The sequence below is a fragment of the Malus sylvestris genome, chromosome 10, assembly GCF_916048215.2.
Source record: "Malus sylvestris chromosome 10, drMalSylv7.2, whole genome shotgun sequence".
NCBI lineage: Eukaryota > Viridiplantae > Streptophyta > Magnoliopsida > Rosales > Rosaceae > Malus > Malus sylvestris.
The window spans coordinates 12185780-12201181 of record NC_062269.1 but is presented as its reverse complement, the minus strand read 5'-3'; the positions used below and the strand labels follow the sequence as shown (position 1 = coordinate 12201181).

Here is a 15402-nt window from a genome sequence, read left to right as displayed (position 1 = left end):
GAGTGAGAGAAAGAATCAAGAGAATGAAGGGATTGGATGAGAGACGAAAAAGGTCAAAAGAAAAGAGAAGGGGAGATAGAAAGAAGAAAAGAGAGAGATAGATTTTGAGTAAGAGGGGAGGAGGGAGAGAAAAGAAATGAGTGAATTTAAATTTTAAAAACTTAATTTTTATGTTTTTAGAGAATATACTATATTTTTGAGTTAATTTTGAGTTCAGTTTTCAAAAATGGTCATACCAAACAAGTTGTTAAGGCCTAAAACTTAAAATTTGCTTTTGAGTTTAAAAAGTTGGGTTCAAGTAGAATACTAAGCAGACCCTAAGAGTTTTGTATAAACTAAAAGAAGTATAATATTAAATTTATCCAAAAAAAGTATAATACATAATTATTTAGAAAGTTAGTTAGGGGGATCCGTAGTGAGGGTAGGCCTATGCCAATGGTGGCCTTAGAGTGCGTCCGTCCTTAGTTACGGTGAAATAACAAATAAATAATTTTTAAAAGTTAATATAACAAATCGCTTAAACTTTTAATTATATGACAAATTAAAAAAAAAAGTACTCATATGATATTACAAAAATTTTTATTTTGCATATACACTAATTTTTTTAAGAGAATCATTATTTTGGTAGTTATGGACCACAAAATACCCTTAACATAAAAGGCTATAATAGTCATTTCAGATACAGTAATTTTATTAAGAGAAGTATTATTTCGTTAGTTACGGACCACAGAATACACTGTGTGTAAAGGGGAAAGAATATTTTGTTTGTTCCAGCAAAAATACAAAAAGAAGCATGTTTTGTCCGTGTGGATAAAAATAGTAAGGACACTGATTAGCAGGCAATCCAAATTTTGTTCACCACACTTGTGGTACACATATCATTACACGCAGAGCGCATATTGTCCGTTGGTTTCACATATGGAATAACTCGGAAGTTTCACTAGAGAACCGGTTGACAATAGAGATAGAAGCTTAACTTCTTTTTAGCCTAGAATGTTAACTTTCTGCCGTGTGATTACCCCCCTATTTCAGGTTTAATAAACTATTTTTAGAAAGACTTTATTGCCACCATGAAATAGTCATCATTTACTCTAAATTTATAAAAACGAACAAATATTTATATAAAGAGAAGTGTAGAGTAACGTTTAGAGTGCCAATAACAGTATCATTGTAAAATCCACATAAAACCAAATATGAAATATGTAAAGGAATCTTATTGGTGAATAGTAAGGTTCCAAAAAGCGTTAGGTGCAAGTCAGGCGGCTGGCTGTGGCCTAGCGCCTAAGCGGCAAGGCAAGACGGACTAGACGAAATTCAGTAAATCTATCATATTTCGTATAAATAAATGTTTGCTTATACTTAAAATATATATAATTTCATCATAAACTATAAAATAGAATGACATATATATTATGAAGTTTTGGAACATAATGAAAACATGAGGAACAATGATATAATGAGTGTTCATTTAAGTATGCAACAAGTTTTTTACAATTTATTAAAAAAATCAAATGTAAAATGAAAGTTATCTATTTTCCGTCTAAGTAAGTTGGATCTAGGTGGGTGTCTAGACAGGTCTGGGAGGTCTAGGCGTGCACCTCAATAAGTCTAGATTTCATTTCTTAATTTTTAAATACCTAAGTATTAATTAGGACGGTGACCAACCTCTTAGGCGGTGTTAAGTGGAAATATTTAGAACAATGATGAATACTAATATACCAATTGCCTAGTCGCCCACAATCTAAACAAGCAAGTTGCGTGCGCCACGGGGACGCTTTACATTCACTGGAATCCCTATACCCCACGTCTCCTCTCTCTCTCTCTCTCTCTCCTAGAATATCTCTAATTTTATATCCTGTGTGCTCTCTCTCTCTCTTTCTCTCTCTCCCCTCGAATATCCCTAAATTTATATCCTGTGTGCGACCGTGTATCCAACGGCCGTGGCGGCACACACTGATTTTTCTTCCGAACCACAGGAAGGCCACGGCTTTTTCTTCTTCTATATAAACCTTAGAGGCATGGTTACCAGCTCTCCTCATTAGCTTTGATAAACCAAAAAACCAATAGAGAAAACTACACACCATATTTCAAGCATTCAAGTAGTTTCAAAATTATGGCTGCAGTGGTAGAGGTCTGGATGAGCGAGCTGGGTAAGCTGAAAGAAAGGGTAGGGGCTAAGAAGCGATTGGTGTTGTCATCGAAAGCCAAACAAGGAGACGGGGATGAAGTCGAACAACAACAACAAGAACAACAAGAGTTTAAGGAAGCAAGAAAGGAGAGCAGCAGGATGGTTCAGATCCAGAGGGACTTGGACTCTTCGTCGCTTTCAGAAGACACTGTGCGTTTGCTTATGGATCGCTTTGTGCCTTGGTGACACCTAATGATATGCATATATAAACATGTTTTTGGTCGTACTCTTGCATATAAATAATGTACCTTTACTTTGTTTAGTTTAATTTTAACGCCTCTCATCTGGCCATGAAGAATGAGTCCTATGTTTTTCTTCGAATTAATTTTGTTTTTGTAAACTGTAGCATGTATCGATTTAATGTCTTTTTTTTTTGGTTTGCACCGATTAATGGTTCTTGTTCTGACAATTGAAATTGAGGGAATAAGTTCTTCATAAACTAAAAAATTTAATTAATGTACTCAGACTTTTAACAGTTTTTAATGACAATGATAGCCCCTTTAGGATTTATTTGTTTCCTTAAATTTTGAAGTATAAGAAAATAAAAATTAACTGACGGAACTATTCTGTTAAGCCTCAATATTTAATTAAGATAGTACTAACCATTTGTGAGACACAAAAATAAATTGAGTTTCTAAATTGGTACAAATAAAATTTTGGATACTAAAGTGAAATGAGAGTCAAAGTTTATCAGGTCTCATTTGAAGAAAAATGAAAAATAAAAAACATAATTTTTTTTATTACAAACAATAGTGTTAGTGTGTGTGTTAAATTCTTAATGGTAAAAGGGAGGGTCATCGGTGAAGATTGAATCTGCACTAGAATGCATAGACATAATTGTTTTCTACCATTGGGAAAGTGTCATCCACATAAAAAAACATCCTCTTCAATAGCATCCTCTGAAATAAGCGAAACTGACAAGTAGAAAAGAGATACCACAAACCTTATGTGATGGATATGACGAGGGATAAAATCGATTGAAACCAACCATTGTGGCTACTTGTTTCTATCAAAAGCGCACGCATAGAAAATACGTATATGTTCGGGATGGTAATTTTCCCCAAAAGTTTTGGGTGTCTGTGGGGCTTTGCTCTGATAAGTTAGGCATCCAGGATAAAAACCGGAGATAGAGACTGGTATGGTGTTTGGAATACATATTAATCTTGTATATAAATGATATTCAGAATTATATATGTTATAAAAAAAAAAATGTGGCTTGCTTGCAACTTTTTCATATTAAAAAAATGTTTTGTGGACTTGATTAAGCTCTTTTTGGTGATCAAATTTGCTATTATGATTATTCTTATAGTTATTAATTTTTCTTAATAGTCTAAGTTTATGTCATAAAAAATATTTTAATTATAATTTTTGGTAATGGGGCAGGGTGGGGAAGTTGTTCCTCGATGGGGATGGGGATGGGGATGGAGAATGGTCAAAGTTTTAAATTTGATTTGAGGGTTTTTCCTAAAACATGTCAATGCTTTGTGAGTTCATATCTAATTTTCTATTATAAAAAAAGGTCTATATTGAAAATAAAGTATCACTTAATTACAATTGTTGTAACTGGTGGTTAGGATTTCCCTCTTCAACTCTCCTCCTCTCCAACCCTTGTGTAAATTAAAAGTAGTAATATCACTTGTATTAAAAAATTATAATCCTTCATTAAAGACACCAAATAGGTTATGATCAAAATCAAATCATTAAAGACACCAAATAGGTTATGATCAAAATCAAATTGCACTAAGCCACACAATTGAATGTAATAATGTTATATCAAACTCACTATCTACGGAAATCAAACTTGAGACTTTTTACTTACAAGTGAAAAAAAATACCATTAGCTATATCGTAATACTACGTATTAGGCCTACATCAAAGTTTGTCTTTATGTAAAACCACCCAAAATAAAAAGTGAATTAGCCACCTAATTATAATTGTTCATTAACATGTAGTTGAATATTCTAGTGAAAAGGGTGTTGAGTTTCCACCCATGCATCTTTAGTTATTGTAATAATTTCGAATCCTTCCACCTCCCCTTAATAATAATAATAATAATAAATTTAAAAAAAAAATTGGTCTAAATAGTGAAGTGGTTATGATATATAAAAACCAAATGGCTTTCACAATTTTTTTCCTTCTTCAAGATCTTTTAAAATGGATCTTCAAAAATGTATTGTTGAAATCATGAAATCACGTTGAGCAGGCCCCGTCCTGAGTTTTCAAAGGGTGAAATTTCAAATGGTGCCCTTTATAGATTGATGAACAGAAACTAATTAATTTTATTGACGATGATAAAATATATGTGGACTAAAAAAGGATTACAGCCAAAGGGGAGGAAACTTATGGGATCTGGAGAGCACAATTGAATACATAAACGATCCCAAGATTAAATTCAAAATAAAATAAATTGAAGAGCTATAGATTGAGAGATCACCTTCTAACACTCAAAACCCTAGATTTGGACAAAAGATATAAGCATTTGTGCATATTACACTCAATTTAAATGTTGAATTTATGGATTTATTTGTTCTTATGTTATTGTTTGTGATGACCCAGCTAAAACTAGAACTAGCTCATAGGCTATATAAATTACAGCTGTTATAGTATATGTGTGTCTTAAGTTGTGCACGTGAGTTGAGTCATGTTGTAAGTGTGAGTGGGTTTGCAACGGTTATCTTGCTCATTCCTATTTGCTAAGTACTCAAATCTAAAAGGAGCAACGTATCTCATCTTAATTGATCAACTAATTTCATTTTTCATCGATTTTCAGTTTTCAATTTATAAAATCAAAGCCTAATTCGAATACAAAACACACTAACACCTTTTGGCAGCAGCGCAGTTCCAAAAATCAAGATGACAAGGTTTTGAGCTTAAATGTTAATTTGATGCTTCATGAAAAAAGTTTGGTGTTGAATCACTAATGAGATAGAGAAAGAAAGTTTGAATTTAAAACTTTTTAGAAATGAGGCACTGTTTATTTACTAATTTTTTTTTTCTTTCTGTTTTTAATATATATAATAGTTTGGTGCCCTTAGAACAAAAAATGCTTATGTGTCTGTTAAATAATTTAGAAAAAAAAATATAAAAGAAGAGACATTACTAGGAATCAAACCCACAATCTCATAAATAATCATAAATAATAAATGTAGCAAATACCAATGCTACTAAAGAAATAATTTGATAATTAATCAAACTGTTTACTATAAACATAAACTCATATAAAAGTATGCTAATATTTTTTATGCCCTTGATTTTCTGAGGCCAGGACGGTCGTCTTGCTTGCACCGGACCTGGGCCGGCCCCTGAAGTTGAGTCATCTTTATAATTAGCCCCCAACTTATTTTTGATATTTCAAACTCCCGAACTTCCAAACTACCAAGTTTAATAGTTTATTACTCATCGGTCACCCCCTTGAAATTGCAATTTGCAAGGAAAGTGCTTTTCGTAATTTTATTCCTTTTTTGTCCTCTTTCTTTCGTCATCTTATATTTCCTTGACTTCACATCAACATGGAAGATGGCAAGGAAACTGCTTCGTGTTAGAATTTAAGATTATTTTGTTATTTGAATTTGGGCTTAGCCCATTAGTATTAGGATTTTATTTTCTTGCTTATTAGGGTTAGGTTAGTTCTCTATGTATATGGTGCTTTGTAGTTCGTAGAATAATAAGTTAGTCACAATGTAGCATTTTAGGGTTTTGTTGCCGTTTCAGCATTCTCGCTTATTAATAATATTCTTATTATTCTTGTTCGTCTTGTTCGTTGCGCACTCTGATATTCAACTTGGTATCAGAGCACGTTTGATTATTCGGGATTTAATCTGCTTCTGTTCACTATCAATTTGTTTGTCTTGTCCGTTTGTTTGTTGTTCTGTTCTCAGTTGTCATTGGCTTAGGTTGCAGAAAAAGTAAAGAAAAGAGTGTAGAAAAAGAATTTGTTTGAAGATGGTTTTGATGAAGCTCTGACTCGAGAATCACAAACTCGGATCAAGTTCGTCTCTACCTTAGGCCTTCCTGTTGAACCCAGCTTGCATGAAGCCACCATACCAGTACCCGCCGCCACATCTAACTGAATCCGAATCGCCTGATCCATCGACCATTGCTGAGAAACCCATCTGTGCACTGCCGTTGCTCGTGCACCCAGTCACCAAGCCTGCCGCTGTTGTCCACCGCGCCCATAGTCATCGTATCGTACCAGATCCAGATTGTCCACCAACATGCACCCATCTCCATCTCCACGGATTACACCGCTGCTGCTTCTATATTAGGGGGAAAAAAGGAAAAAAAAAAAGAAATGAAAAAAAAAAGATAAAAAAATTGTTAGAAGTTTTGGCCCACATGAGCAGAGAGGAAAAATGGGTTCTAGGCTGTTTACTGCCCATTTTTTGGTTTGATGTCTTTAAGGCCCACACGGATATCATGGAAATAACATGCTGTTGGAGCTTGTTGTTGCAACGATTACTCGAGTACTTGAATTGGTGACCACTCAAGTGACGTTGTGTGCTGGTGAACTGAAGTTTGTTTGATTGAAAGTTCGCACTGGCATTGGAATTGGAATCTTGCACTTGCACCACTTGGAATACTTTCGCTCGCTTGCCTGTTTGCTCGCTTGATTACTCACCCGTTTGCCTTGTCATGTCCGCCTAACGGAGCTTGTCTTGTCATGTCTGCCTAACGGAGCTTGCCTTGTCATGTTCGCCTAACAGAGCTTCCCATGTCGTGTTCGCCTAACGGAACTTGCCTTGTCTTGTCTGCGTAACGGAGCTTGCATCCGCATCTGGTTGTTGGCAAACTCATGACGTATACCGCCATGAGTTTGACGGGGGGTGTTGGAATTTAGGATTATTTTGTTATTTGAATTTGGGCTTAGCCCATTAGTATTAGGGTTTCGTTTTCTTGCTTATTAGGGTTAGGTTAGTTCTCTATATATATGGTGCTTTGTAGCTCGTAGAATAATAAGTTAGTCACAATGTAGCCTCTTAGGGTTTTGTAGCTGTTTCGGCATTCTCATTTATTAATAATATTCTTATTATTCTTATTCGTCTTATTCGTTACGCACTCTGATATTCAACTCTTCACATATGTGATGCCAAGAAAAGAGGCCTTAATATAACACAAGAGATAGATCAGTCTTTGACATGTTCATTAGCATTTAATCTCTCAGCATCTCATCCTTTTTAGTAATCAAATATCATAGATTCAAGTTCAACAACCAATGAAGGAGCCTCGTCCTCTTCTTCTTACACCCATTCATAGAAATATGATGTCTTCCTCAGTTTTAGAGGTGAGGATACCCGCAACAATTTTATAGGTCATTTGTACAATAATTTGGTTCAAAGGGGAATCAAAACTTTCATAGATGATGAGGCGCTTAAAAGAGGAGAGGAAACATCGTCAGCGCTTCTCAAAGCAATTGAGGAATCGAGGATTTCAATTATTGTCTTCTCAGAAAACTATGCTTCCTCAAAATGGTGCTTAGATGAACTCGTTCACATCCTTCACTGTAAAGAACAACAGCAGCAGATGGTTTTTCCAATTTTTTACAAGGTGAATCCATCAGATGTGAGAAACCAAAGAGAGAGTTTCGGTAAGGCACTTGCTGACCATGAACTCAAATTCAAAGATAACATGGACAAGGTGTTGAGATTGAGAAAAGCTCTTACAAAAGCAGCAAATTTGTCCGGGTGGTCATTCACGGTCGACGGGTATTTTTCTGACCTCTATATACTTGCAAACCTAACATTCAAATGTAAGATAAGCTCAATATTTGCTTCAATTCACAAGCATAACATGAATATATAATATTTTGGTATTATTCACTCACAACTATTATAGGAAAACTTGTTGTGCTGTATTCGTTATTATTATGTGAAGCATTTATAAAAAAAAAATTTAATAAAAAAACCTAGTCTCTGGTAGCTAGTTTGCTCACAAAATTATTATTGTATTAGTACAAGTAGTACTGGGCTATAATTTAGGTATTAGTCGAGCTATAATGTTAAAGACAACTAGAGTAAGACAGAATGAGATGGTTTCTTTTTAGTCTAGCAAAATTCAAGTAATCTTCTGCTTCTGTATGTTTTTGTTTATATATATCTAACTTTTTCTATCAAACACATGTTGGAGAATAAAATCTCACTTCTGTCATATGATAAAATAATATACAATTACTATATGACAGTTTTCACCCTCAGTATCATCAAGATATTTTGTGATAAAGCTCAACACCTAGTAATTGTTGAGAGTTGTCTCACATCGGTGAGATACAAGGTTTGCTATGAGCTTATCTGATCTTGGGCTACTCCCCATATTGCCAATTAATTTTATGGTGGAACCTTAATTTCATCATGGTATCAAAGCAAGGTTGTCCACGTGTAAAGCCCAACGGCCACACACGCTCCACATCACCCAGTTGTTGTCCACGTGTATGCTTGAAAATCCGTCACACGTGCGGGGGTGTGTTGAAAGTTGTCCCACATCGGTGAGGGGCAATGTTTGCTATGTACTTATATGATGGGCTACTCTCTATATTGCCAATTGGTTTTATGGTGGAACCTTAATTTCATCAGTAATAGGAGGTTAAGTTGGAACAATATCGGCGATGTTGGTGCTGGATTATGTTGAGCCTATAAAGTTTATCAACACACAGCTAAATGCCATTCATTTATATTATTAGTGTTCCCTTTTATGCTTTTGAACTTGTAGGCATGAATCTAAATTTATTCAAAACTTTGTTGAAGAGATTTCGGTCCAAGTTTTAGATAGTACCTATCTGAATGTGGTGAAATACCCAGTTGGAATAGAGTTATGTGTTCGTGATACATATAAACTTTTGAATGTTGGAGCAAATGATGTTCGCATGATAAGAATATGGGGGATCGGAGGGATAGGAAAGACTACAATTGCTAAAGCTGTTTATAATTTAACTGCCCATGAGTTCGAAGGAAGTTGTTTCTTGGAAAGTGTTAGAGAAAAATCAATGCAATATGGAGGCCTAGTCAAACTCCAAAATTACCTTCTTTATGAAATTCTAGGGGTGACGGAATTAAAGTTGACCAATGTCGATAAAGGAATCAATGTGATCAAGAAAAGGTTGAGTCAGAAGAGGTTCTCCTAATTCTTGACGATGCCAATCAATTGGACCAACTAAACAAGGTAGTTGGAGGGTGTGACTGGTTTGGTTCTGAAAGTAGAATTATCATAACAACAAGAGATAAATATTTGCTAAATGCTCATCAAATTAAGCTAATATACAAGGTCAAAGAGTTAGATTGTCATGAAGCTCTTGACCTCTTCATGAGTTGGAATGACTTCACACGGACTAGACATTTAAATGATGATTATGTAAATTTAGCAAAATCGGTAGTATGCTATGCTAAAGGCCTTCCATTAGTTTTGATTGTTTTAGACTCGCATCTTTGTGGTAGAATAGAAGTACAGATCAAATGAAAGCTGCACTAGATGGTTACAAAAGAATTCCTAACCAAGACATTCAAGAAATTCTCAAAATAAGTTACAATGCACTAGAAGATTCGGTGAAAGAGGTTTTCCTTCACATTGCATGTTTCTTTAAAGGGAAAAATCAGAATAATGTCATACCCATACTTGAGGGTTGTGACCTAAACCCGAAGTACAGCATTGAAGTACTCACAGACAAGGCTATGATAAATATTAAAGGAAATAATATTTGGATGCATGACTTGTTAGAAGAGATGGGTAAAGAAATCATTAGTCAAGAGTTGCCAACTGAGCTTGGTGAACGTAGCAGATTATGGTTTCACGAGGATGTTTACTGCGTTTTAACAGAAAAAACGGTAAGCAATATGCTATAGATATTTACCTAGTATTATTTTATTCAACTTCACGCACATCACTTTATGTTACTGTTTCTACATCGTACAAAACTTGTTTGTTAATAACACTATTGCGTTTACATACTATAGGGAACAAACAAAATCAAAGGGATCATGGTAAATTTGGTTGAACCAGATGATGAGATATGCTTGAGTGCTAAAAGCTTTTCAGAGATGAAAAATCTCCAACTTCTTTTCATACGTAATGCACGCTTTTCTGGAGACCATGTTGCTTATCTCTCTAATGAGTTGAGGTTACTTGATTGGCCTGAATGTCCGTTACAAGCTTTGCCATCCACCTTCAATCCAAGAAAACTTGTTGAACTCAATATGCCTCGTAGTCGCTTGTTGCAACTTGGAGAGGGGTTGAAGGTACTTTAAATTATTTTCATCTGATGGTATCTTATTATTTTTTTTTAAATTATGGGTTTTGTTTCTTAAATAGATTATCATTTGATCGTACTTTTTCCTCTTTTTTTTTGGCTGACAGAGGTTACAAAATCTAAAATCCATAAATCTGTAGAGCTGCATGTTCCTAACAAAAACCCCAAACTTCTCTGGGATTCCGAACTTAGAAATCTTGAATCTTGAAGGCTGTACAAGTTTGGTTGAGGTTGATCATTCGGTTGGATTCCTTCAAAAGCTCAGTCGCTTGAATCTTAAAGGATGTCGTAACCTTACATTATTTCCAAGAAGTATTAGCTTGAAATGTCTCGAGTCTATCTACCTTAGTGATTGTGGAAAGCTTGAGCATTTCCCTGAAATTGCTGGAAAGATGGGATCTTTAACATGGATGGATGTATCTCGCACTGCCATCAAAGAATTGCCTTCATCAATTGGATATCTCACTGGTCTTCAAACTTTACTTTTACTCGGATGTGAAAACCTTACTACTCTGCCATTCAGTATTTATGAGTTGCAGCATCTAAAGGTTGTTTATCTTCATGGATGCCCAAATCTAGTCACATTTCCAAGTAAGGCGACATTTGAATAATCATCGACTGCAGAACCTGATCCTTTGCTGCTTCCAACGAACTCAAACAGTTTACTTAGCAACTGTGGCTCTTTATTGCTTTCAAAACTGGAGGAGTTTGATATGAAAGGAGGCAATTTATCAGAAATTAATTTCCTTGGTACTCTTGAGGGTGTGTAATTCCGCCTGTGTAAGTTTATCTTATATTGCCGGTCCCAAGCCCGGGTAAAGGAGGAGGGGGAGGGCGTCAGATAGTCGACAGCCGGCACTCTACAGTTACGTCGAATCCTTATGAAAATGAATCCAGAACAAAATCGCGCTAAAGCTAGGGCGTCACCCGTAAGTGGCGCGCTGTGTGGCCTGAGTACAGTGATAAGTGAGCAAGGGTCACTGTATCTCCATCGGCACCCGGATGCAGTGTTAAATGAGCAAGGGGGCCATAGAAACTTCTTTTCGAACGACTCCACTCAAAGTTGTTTGGGAGCATATGCTCCTATCAACTTTACACAGGACACACAAAAGAAGTACTTTGATCCTATTGGACGGGGGAGGGTGAAGAAGCTAGGACAGAAGGGTAGAGTTCAAGAGAGTAGAATACGTTTAGGAACGTGGAATATAGGAACCTTAACGGGAAAATCTATGGAAGTAGTGGAAGTTATGGTGAGGAGAAGGATAAATATTATGTGCCTACAAGAAACTAAGTGGGTTGGTCTTAAGGCAAAGGATCTAGAAAACTCAGGGATTAAACTTTGGTATTCGGGCACAAGTAGAACGAGAAACGGTGTTGGCATCATCGTGGACAAGACCTTGACACAAGATGTTGTAGATGTCAAGAGGGTAGGAGATAGAATCATGGCAATCAAGATTGTAATAGGACAAGAACTCATCAATGTCATTAGTGCGTACGCACCTCAAGTAGGGTTGGATACGAGTTCGAAGGAGAAATTTTGGGAAGACCTTGGAGACTTGGTGCAAGGAATTGCCCAAACGGAGAAGTTATTTATAGGAGGAGATTTAAATGGACACGTGGGCAGGGAGACAGGCAATTATAGAGGTTTTCATGGTGGCCATAGTTTTGGGGAGAGAAACGAGGATGGGGAAGCTATCTTGGATTTTGCAATGGCATATGATCTCTTCTTAGCCAACACCTTCTTTAAGAAGAGAGAAGAACATGTGATCACCTACAAGAGTGGGTCGTCAAAAACACAAATAGATTTTCTTCTAATGAGGAAAGGGGATCGTATAACTTGTAAGGATTGCAAAGTTATACCGGGAGAGAGGTTGGCTAATCAACATCGCTTGTTGGTGATGGATGTACATATCAAAAGAGTGAGAAAAAAGAACAAGACTTGGAAGTGCCCAAGGACTAGATGGTGGAATCTAAAAGGAGAAAAACAAGCCATTTTCAAAGAGAAAGTAATCACCCAGTGTGGGTGGGATAGAGAGGGGGAAGCTAGCTAAATGTGGGATTCCATGGCTGGTTGTATCCGAAAAGTAGCAAAAGAGGTATTAGGAGAGTCCAAGGGCTTTGCCCCACACCAAAAGGAATCTTGGTGGTGGAATGAGGAGGTACAAACAAAGGTGAAGGCTAAGAAGGAATGTTGTAAAGCCTTATACAAGGACAGGACCGATGAAAATGGTGAAAGGTATAGAAGAGCGAAGCAAGAGGCGAAGAAAGCTGTGAGAGAAACTAAGTTAGCGGCTTATGACGACATGTATAAGCAACTAGATACCAAAGAAGGAGAGTTGGATATCTATAAACTAGCTAGAGCAAGAGAAAAGAAGACAATGGACCTAAACCAAGTGAGGTGCATCAAGGATGAGGATGGAAAGGTTCTTGCTACAGAGAATGCGGTCAAGGACAGATGAAGAGGTTATTTTCATAATCTTTTCAATGAAGGATATGAAAGGAGTACTTCTTTAGGGGAGTTAAGTAACTCAGAAGAGTGTAGAAACTACTCATTTTATCGTCGAATCAGGAAGGAAAAAGTGGTTGTAGCTTTGAAGAAGATGAAGCATAGAAAAGCAGTGGGCCCAGACGATATACCGATCGAAGTGTGGAAAGTCTTGGGAGAGACAGGTATAACATGGCTCACTGACCTTTTCAATAGGATTTTGAAAACGAAGAAGATGCCAACTGAGTGGCGAAAGAGCACTTTGGTGCCTATCTACAAGAATAAGGGCGACATACAAAATTGCATAAACTATAGGGGTATTAAGCTAATGAGCCATACAATGAAGCTCTGGGAGAGAGTCATTGAGCATAGATTGAGGCAAGAGACACGGGTTTCGGACAACCAATTCGGGTTCATGCCAGGGCGCTCAACCATGGAGGCAATCTATCTCTTACGAAGATTGATGGAAAGATATAGAGATGGGAAAAAGGATTTACACATGGTCTTTATAGATTTGGAAAAAGCGTATGATAGGGTCCCAAGAGACATTCTTTGGAGGATTTTAGAGAAGAATGGAGTACGAGTAGCATATATCCAAGCTATAAAGGATATGTATGAAGAGCAAAGACTGCCGTAAGAACTCATGAAGGACAAACCGAAAGCTTCCCCATAACTGTAGGATTACATCAAGGCTCATCCTTAAGTCCTTACCTTTTTGCGTTGGTAATGGATGAGTTAACATGACATATTCAAGATGATATTCCTTGGTGTATGCTTTTCGCAGACGATATAGTGTTGATAGATGAAACTCAGGAAGGGGTAAATGCGAAGCTTAATCTTTGGAGAGAAATGTTGGAATCTAAAAGTCTTCGCCTAAGCCGATCAAAGACAGAATATATGGAGTGCAAGTTCAGTGCAAATGGAGGCCAAAATGAGTTAGGGGTGAGGATCGGAGATCAGGAAATACCAAAGAGCGATCGTTTTCGCTACTTAGGATCTATCTTGCAAAAGAACGGAGAATTAGATGGAGATCTCAACCATAGAATACAAGCTGGATGGATGAAGTGGAAGAGTGCATCCGGCGTGTTGTGTGACCGCCGTATGCCACTAAAGCTTAAGGGAAAATTTTATAGGACAGCAATAAGGCTGGCGATGCTGTATGGCACAGAATGTTGGGCGGTGAAGCATCAACACGTACACAAAATGGGTATATCGGAGATAAGGATGCTTCGTTGGATGTGTGGGCACACGAGAAAGGATAAGATTAGGAATGAGGATATCCGAGGTAAAGTAGGAGTAGCCGAAATTGTAGGAAAATTGAGAGAAAATCGGTTACGGTGGTTTGGACATGTGCAAAGAAGGCCTACTGACGCTCCGGTTAGAAGATACGACTACGGGACAGAGGTTCAGGGCCGGAGGGGTAGAGGAAGACCTAGGAAAACTTTGGAAGAGACTCTAAGAAAAGACTTAGAGTATTTGGATCTAACGGAGGACATGACACAGGACCGAGCACAATGGCGTTCTAAGATTCATATAGCCGACCCCACTCAGTGAAGAAGGCTTTGGTGTATTTAACACAATACGTTGAAATGAAGCAAAACTTATTTATTGATATCTTCGATAAGTTACAACTATATACATATACATAAGTCAAAATAAACAAACAAGAGGGAGCCTTCACAAAGGTTGCTTAGGAGAAGTCTCAGCAGTCGGTAGAGCCCCAGAAAAAGAAGGCACCGGAGGGGGATCATTCAGAGCCTCAGTATTGGACAGAAACCTAGAAGGAGGAGGCATCGAAGGTTGATCATTTGGAGCTTCAGTACGCGGTACAGCCCCAGAAGACGAAGGCAATAAATGCCTTTGGAACAAACCCACAAACCGTTGATGATCAAGTAAAACCTGACCATCAGATTCCTTCATCTGGTCAAGCTTCCTCTTCATGTTTGTAGCATAGTCATGTGCGAGCCGGTGCAACTGTTTATTCTTATGCTTGAGCCCTCTAATCTCTTGTTTGAGACTCATCACTTCAGCCGCTAATGATTCAACTTGGCGGGTTCGAGCAAATAGGCGCTGGGCCATATTAGACATAGAATCTGCACATTGAACACTTAGAGCCAGAGAATCCTTAACAGCCAACTCATCAGACCGTTTGGAAAGTAGTATGTTATCTTTGGGAGTGAGAAGGTTCCTGGCCACCACCGCAGCAGTCATATCATTCTTCATCACGGAATCCCCAACGGTAAGCGGACTAATAGGGGATAAGAAGGATGGGCGCCATATGTTGTCTGGAGAAGGCGTGGCTGCCTCTTCAACGAGGTTCAAATCAAAACGACGGTCGGAGGGGCCAGACATTTTCAAAGGTGTTGAAGAGAGAAGAGGTCGGACAAATCAAGATCTTAGAAGTGCAAGAAGGGAGTTTCTACTGGTGAAGATTCAAGTGTGCTTTGGAACTTAATGCCAGCCTCTATAAAAATCTGCACTTGACGGAGCTTCAGA

At 37.4% G+C, this 15402-nt stretch overlaps 1 protein-coding gene, 1 long non-coding RNA gene and 1 pseudogene across 2 annotated transcripts; all 3 read left to right on the top strand.

Annotated features, from left to right (window-relative positions):
- The first annotated feature begins 1348 nt into the window (after positions 1-1348).
- Positions 1349-7223, top strand: LOC126587775 (uncharacterized). Its single transcript, XR_007611222.1, has 2 exons — positions 1349-3867; positions 3906-7223. It is a non-coding gene; the product is annotated as an uncharacterized LOC126587775 (long non-coding RNA).
- A 100-nt stretch (positions 7224-7323) lies between these two features.
- Positions 7324-9004, top strand: LOC126584236 (TMV resistance protein N-like; annotated as a pseudogene).
- A 626-nt stretch (positions 9005-9630) lies between these two features.
- Positions 9631-11032, top strand: LOC126584235 (probable WRKY transcription factor 19). The gene is made up of 3 exons (XM_050248684.1): positions 9631-9999; positions 10129-10410; positions 10562-11032. Exons 1-3 carry the CDS (start codon positions 9631-9633, stop codon positions 11030-11032), a joined length of 1122 nt encoding a protein of 373 aa, XP_050104641.1.
- Positions 11033-15402: the final 4370 nt, after the last annotated feature.

Bases quoted from the DNA above. Each gene is read 5' to 3' on its own strand.
- LOC126584235 (XM_050248684.1), top strand. From the start codon at position 9,631: ATGAAAGCTGCACTAGATGGTTACAAAAGAATTCCTAACCAAGACATT. The intron at 10,000-10,128 runs GTAAGCAATATG...TACATACTATAG, and splicing joins GCGTTTTAACAGAAAAAACG to GGAACAAACAAAATCAAAGG. The intron at 10,411-10,561 runs GTACTTTAAATT...ATAAATCTGTAG, and splicing joins AACTTGGAGAGGGGTTGAAG to AGCTGCATGTTCCTAACAAA.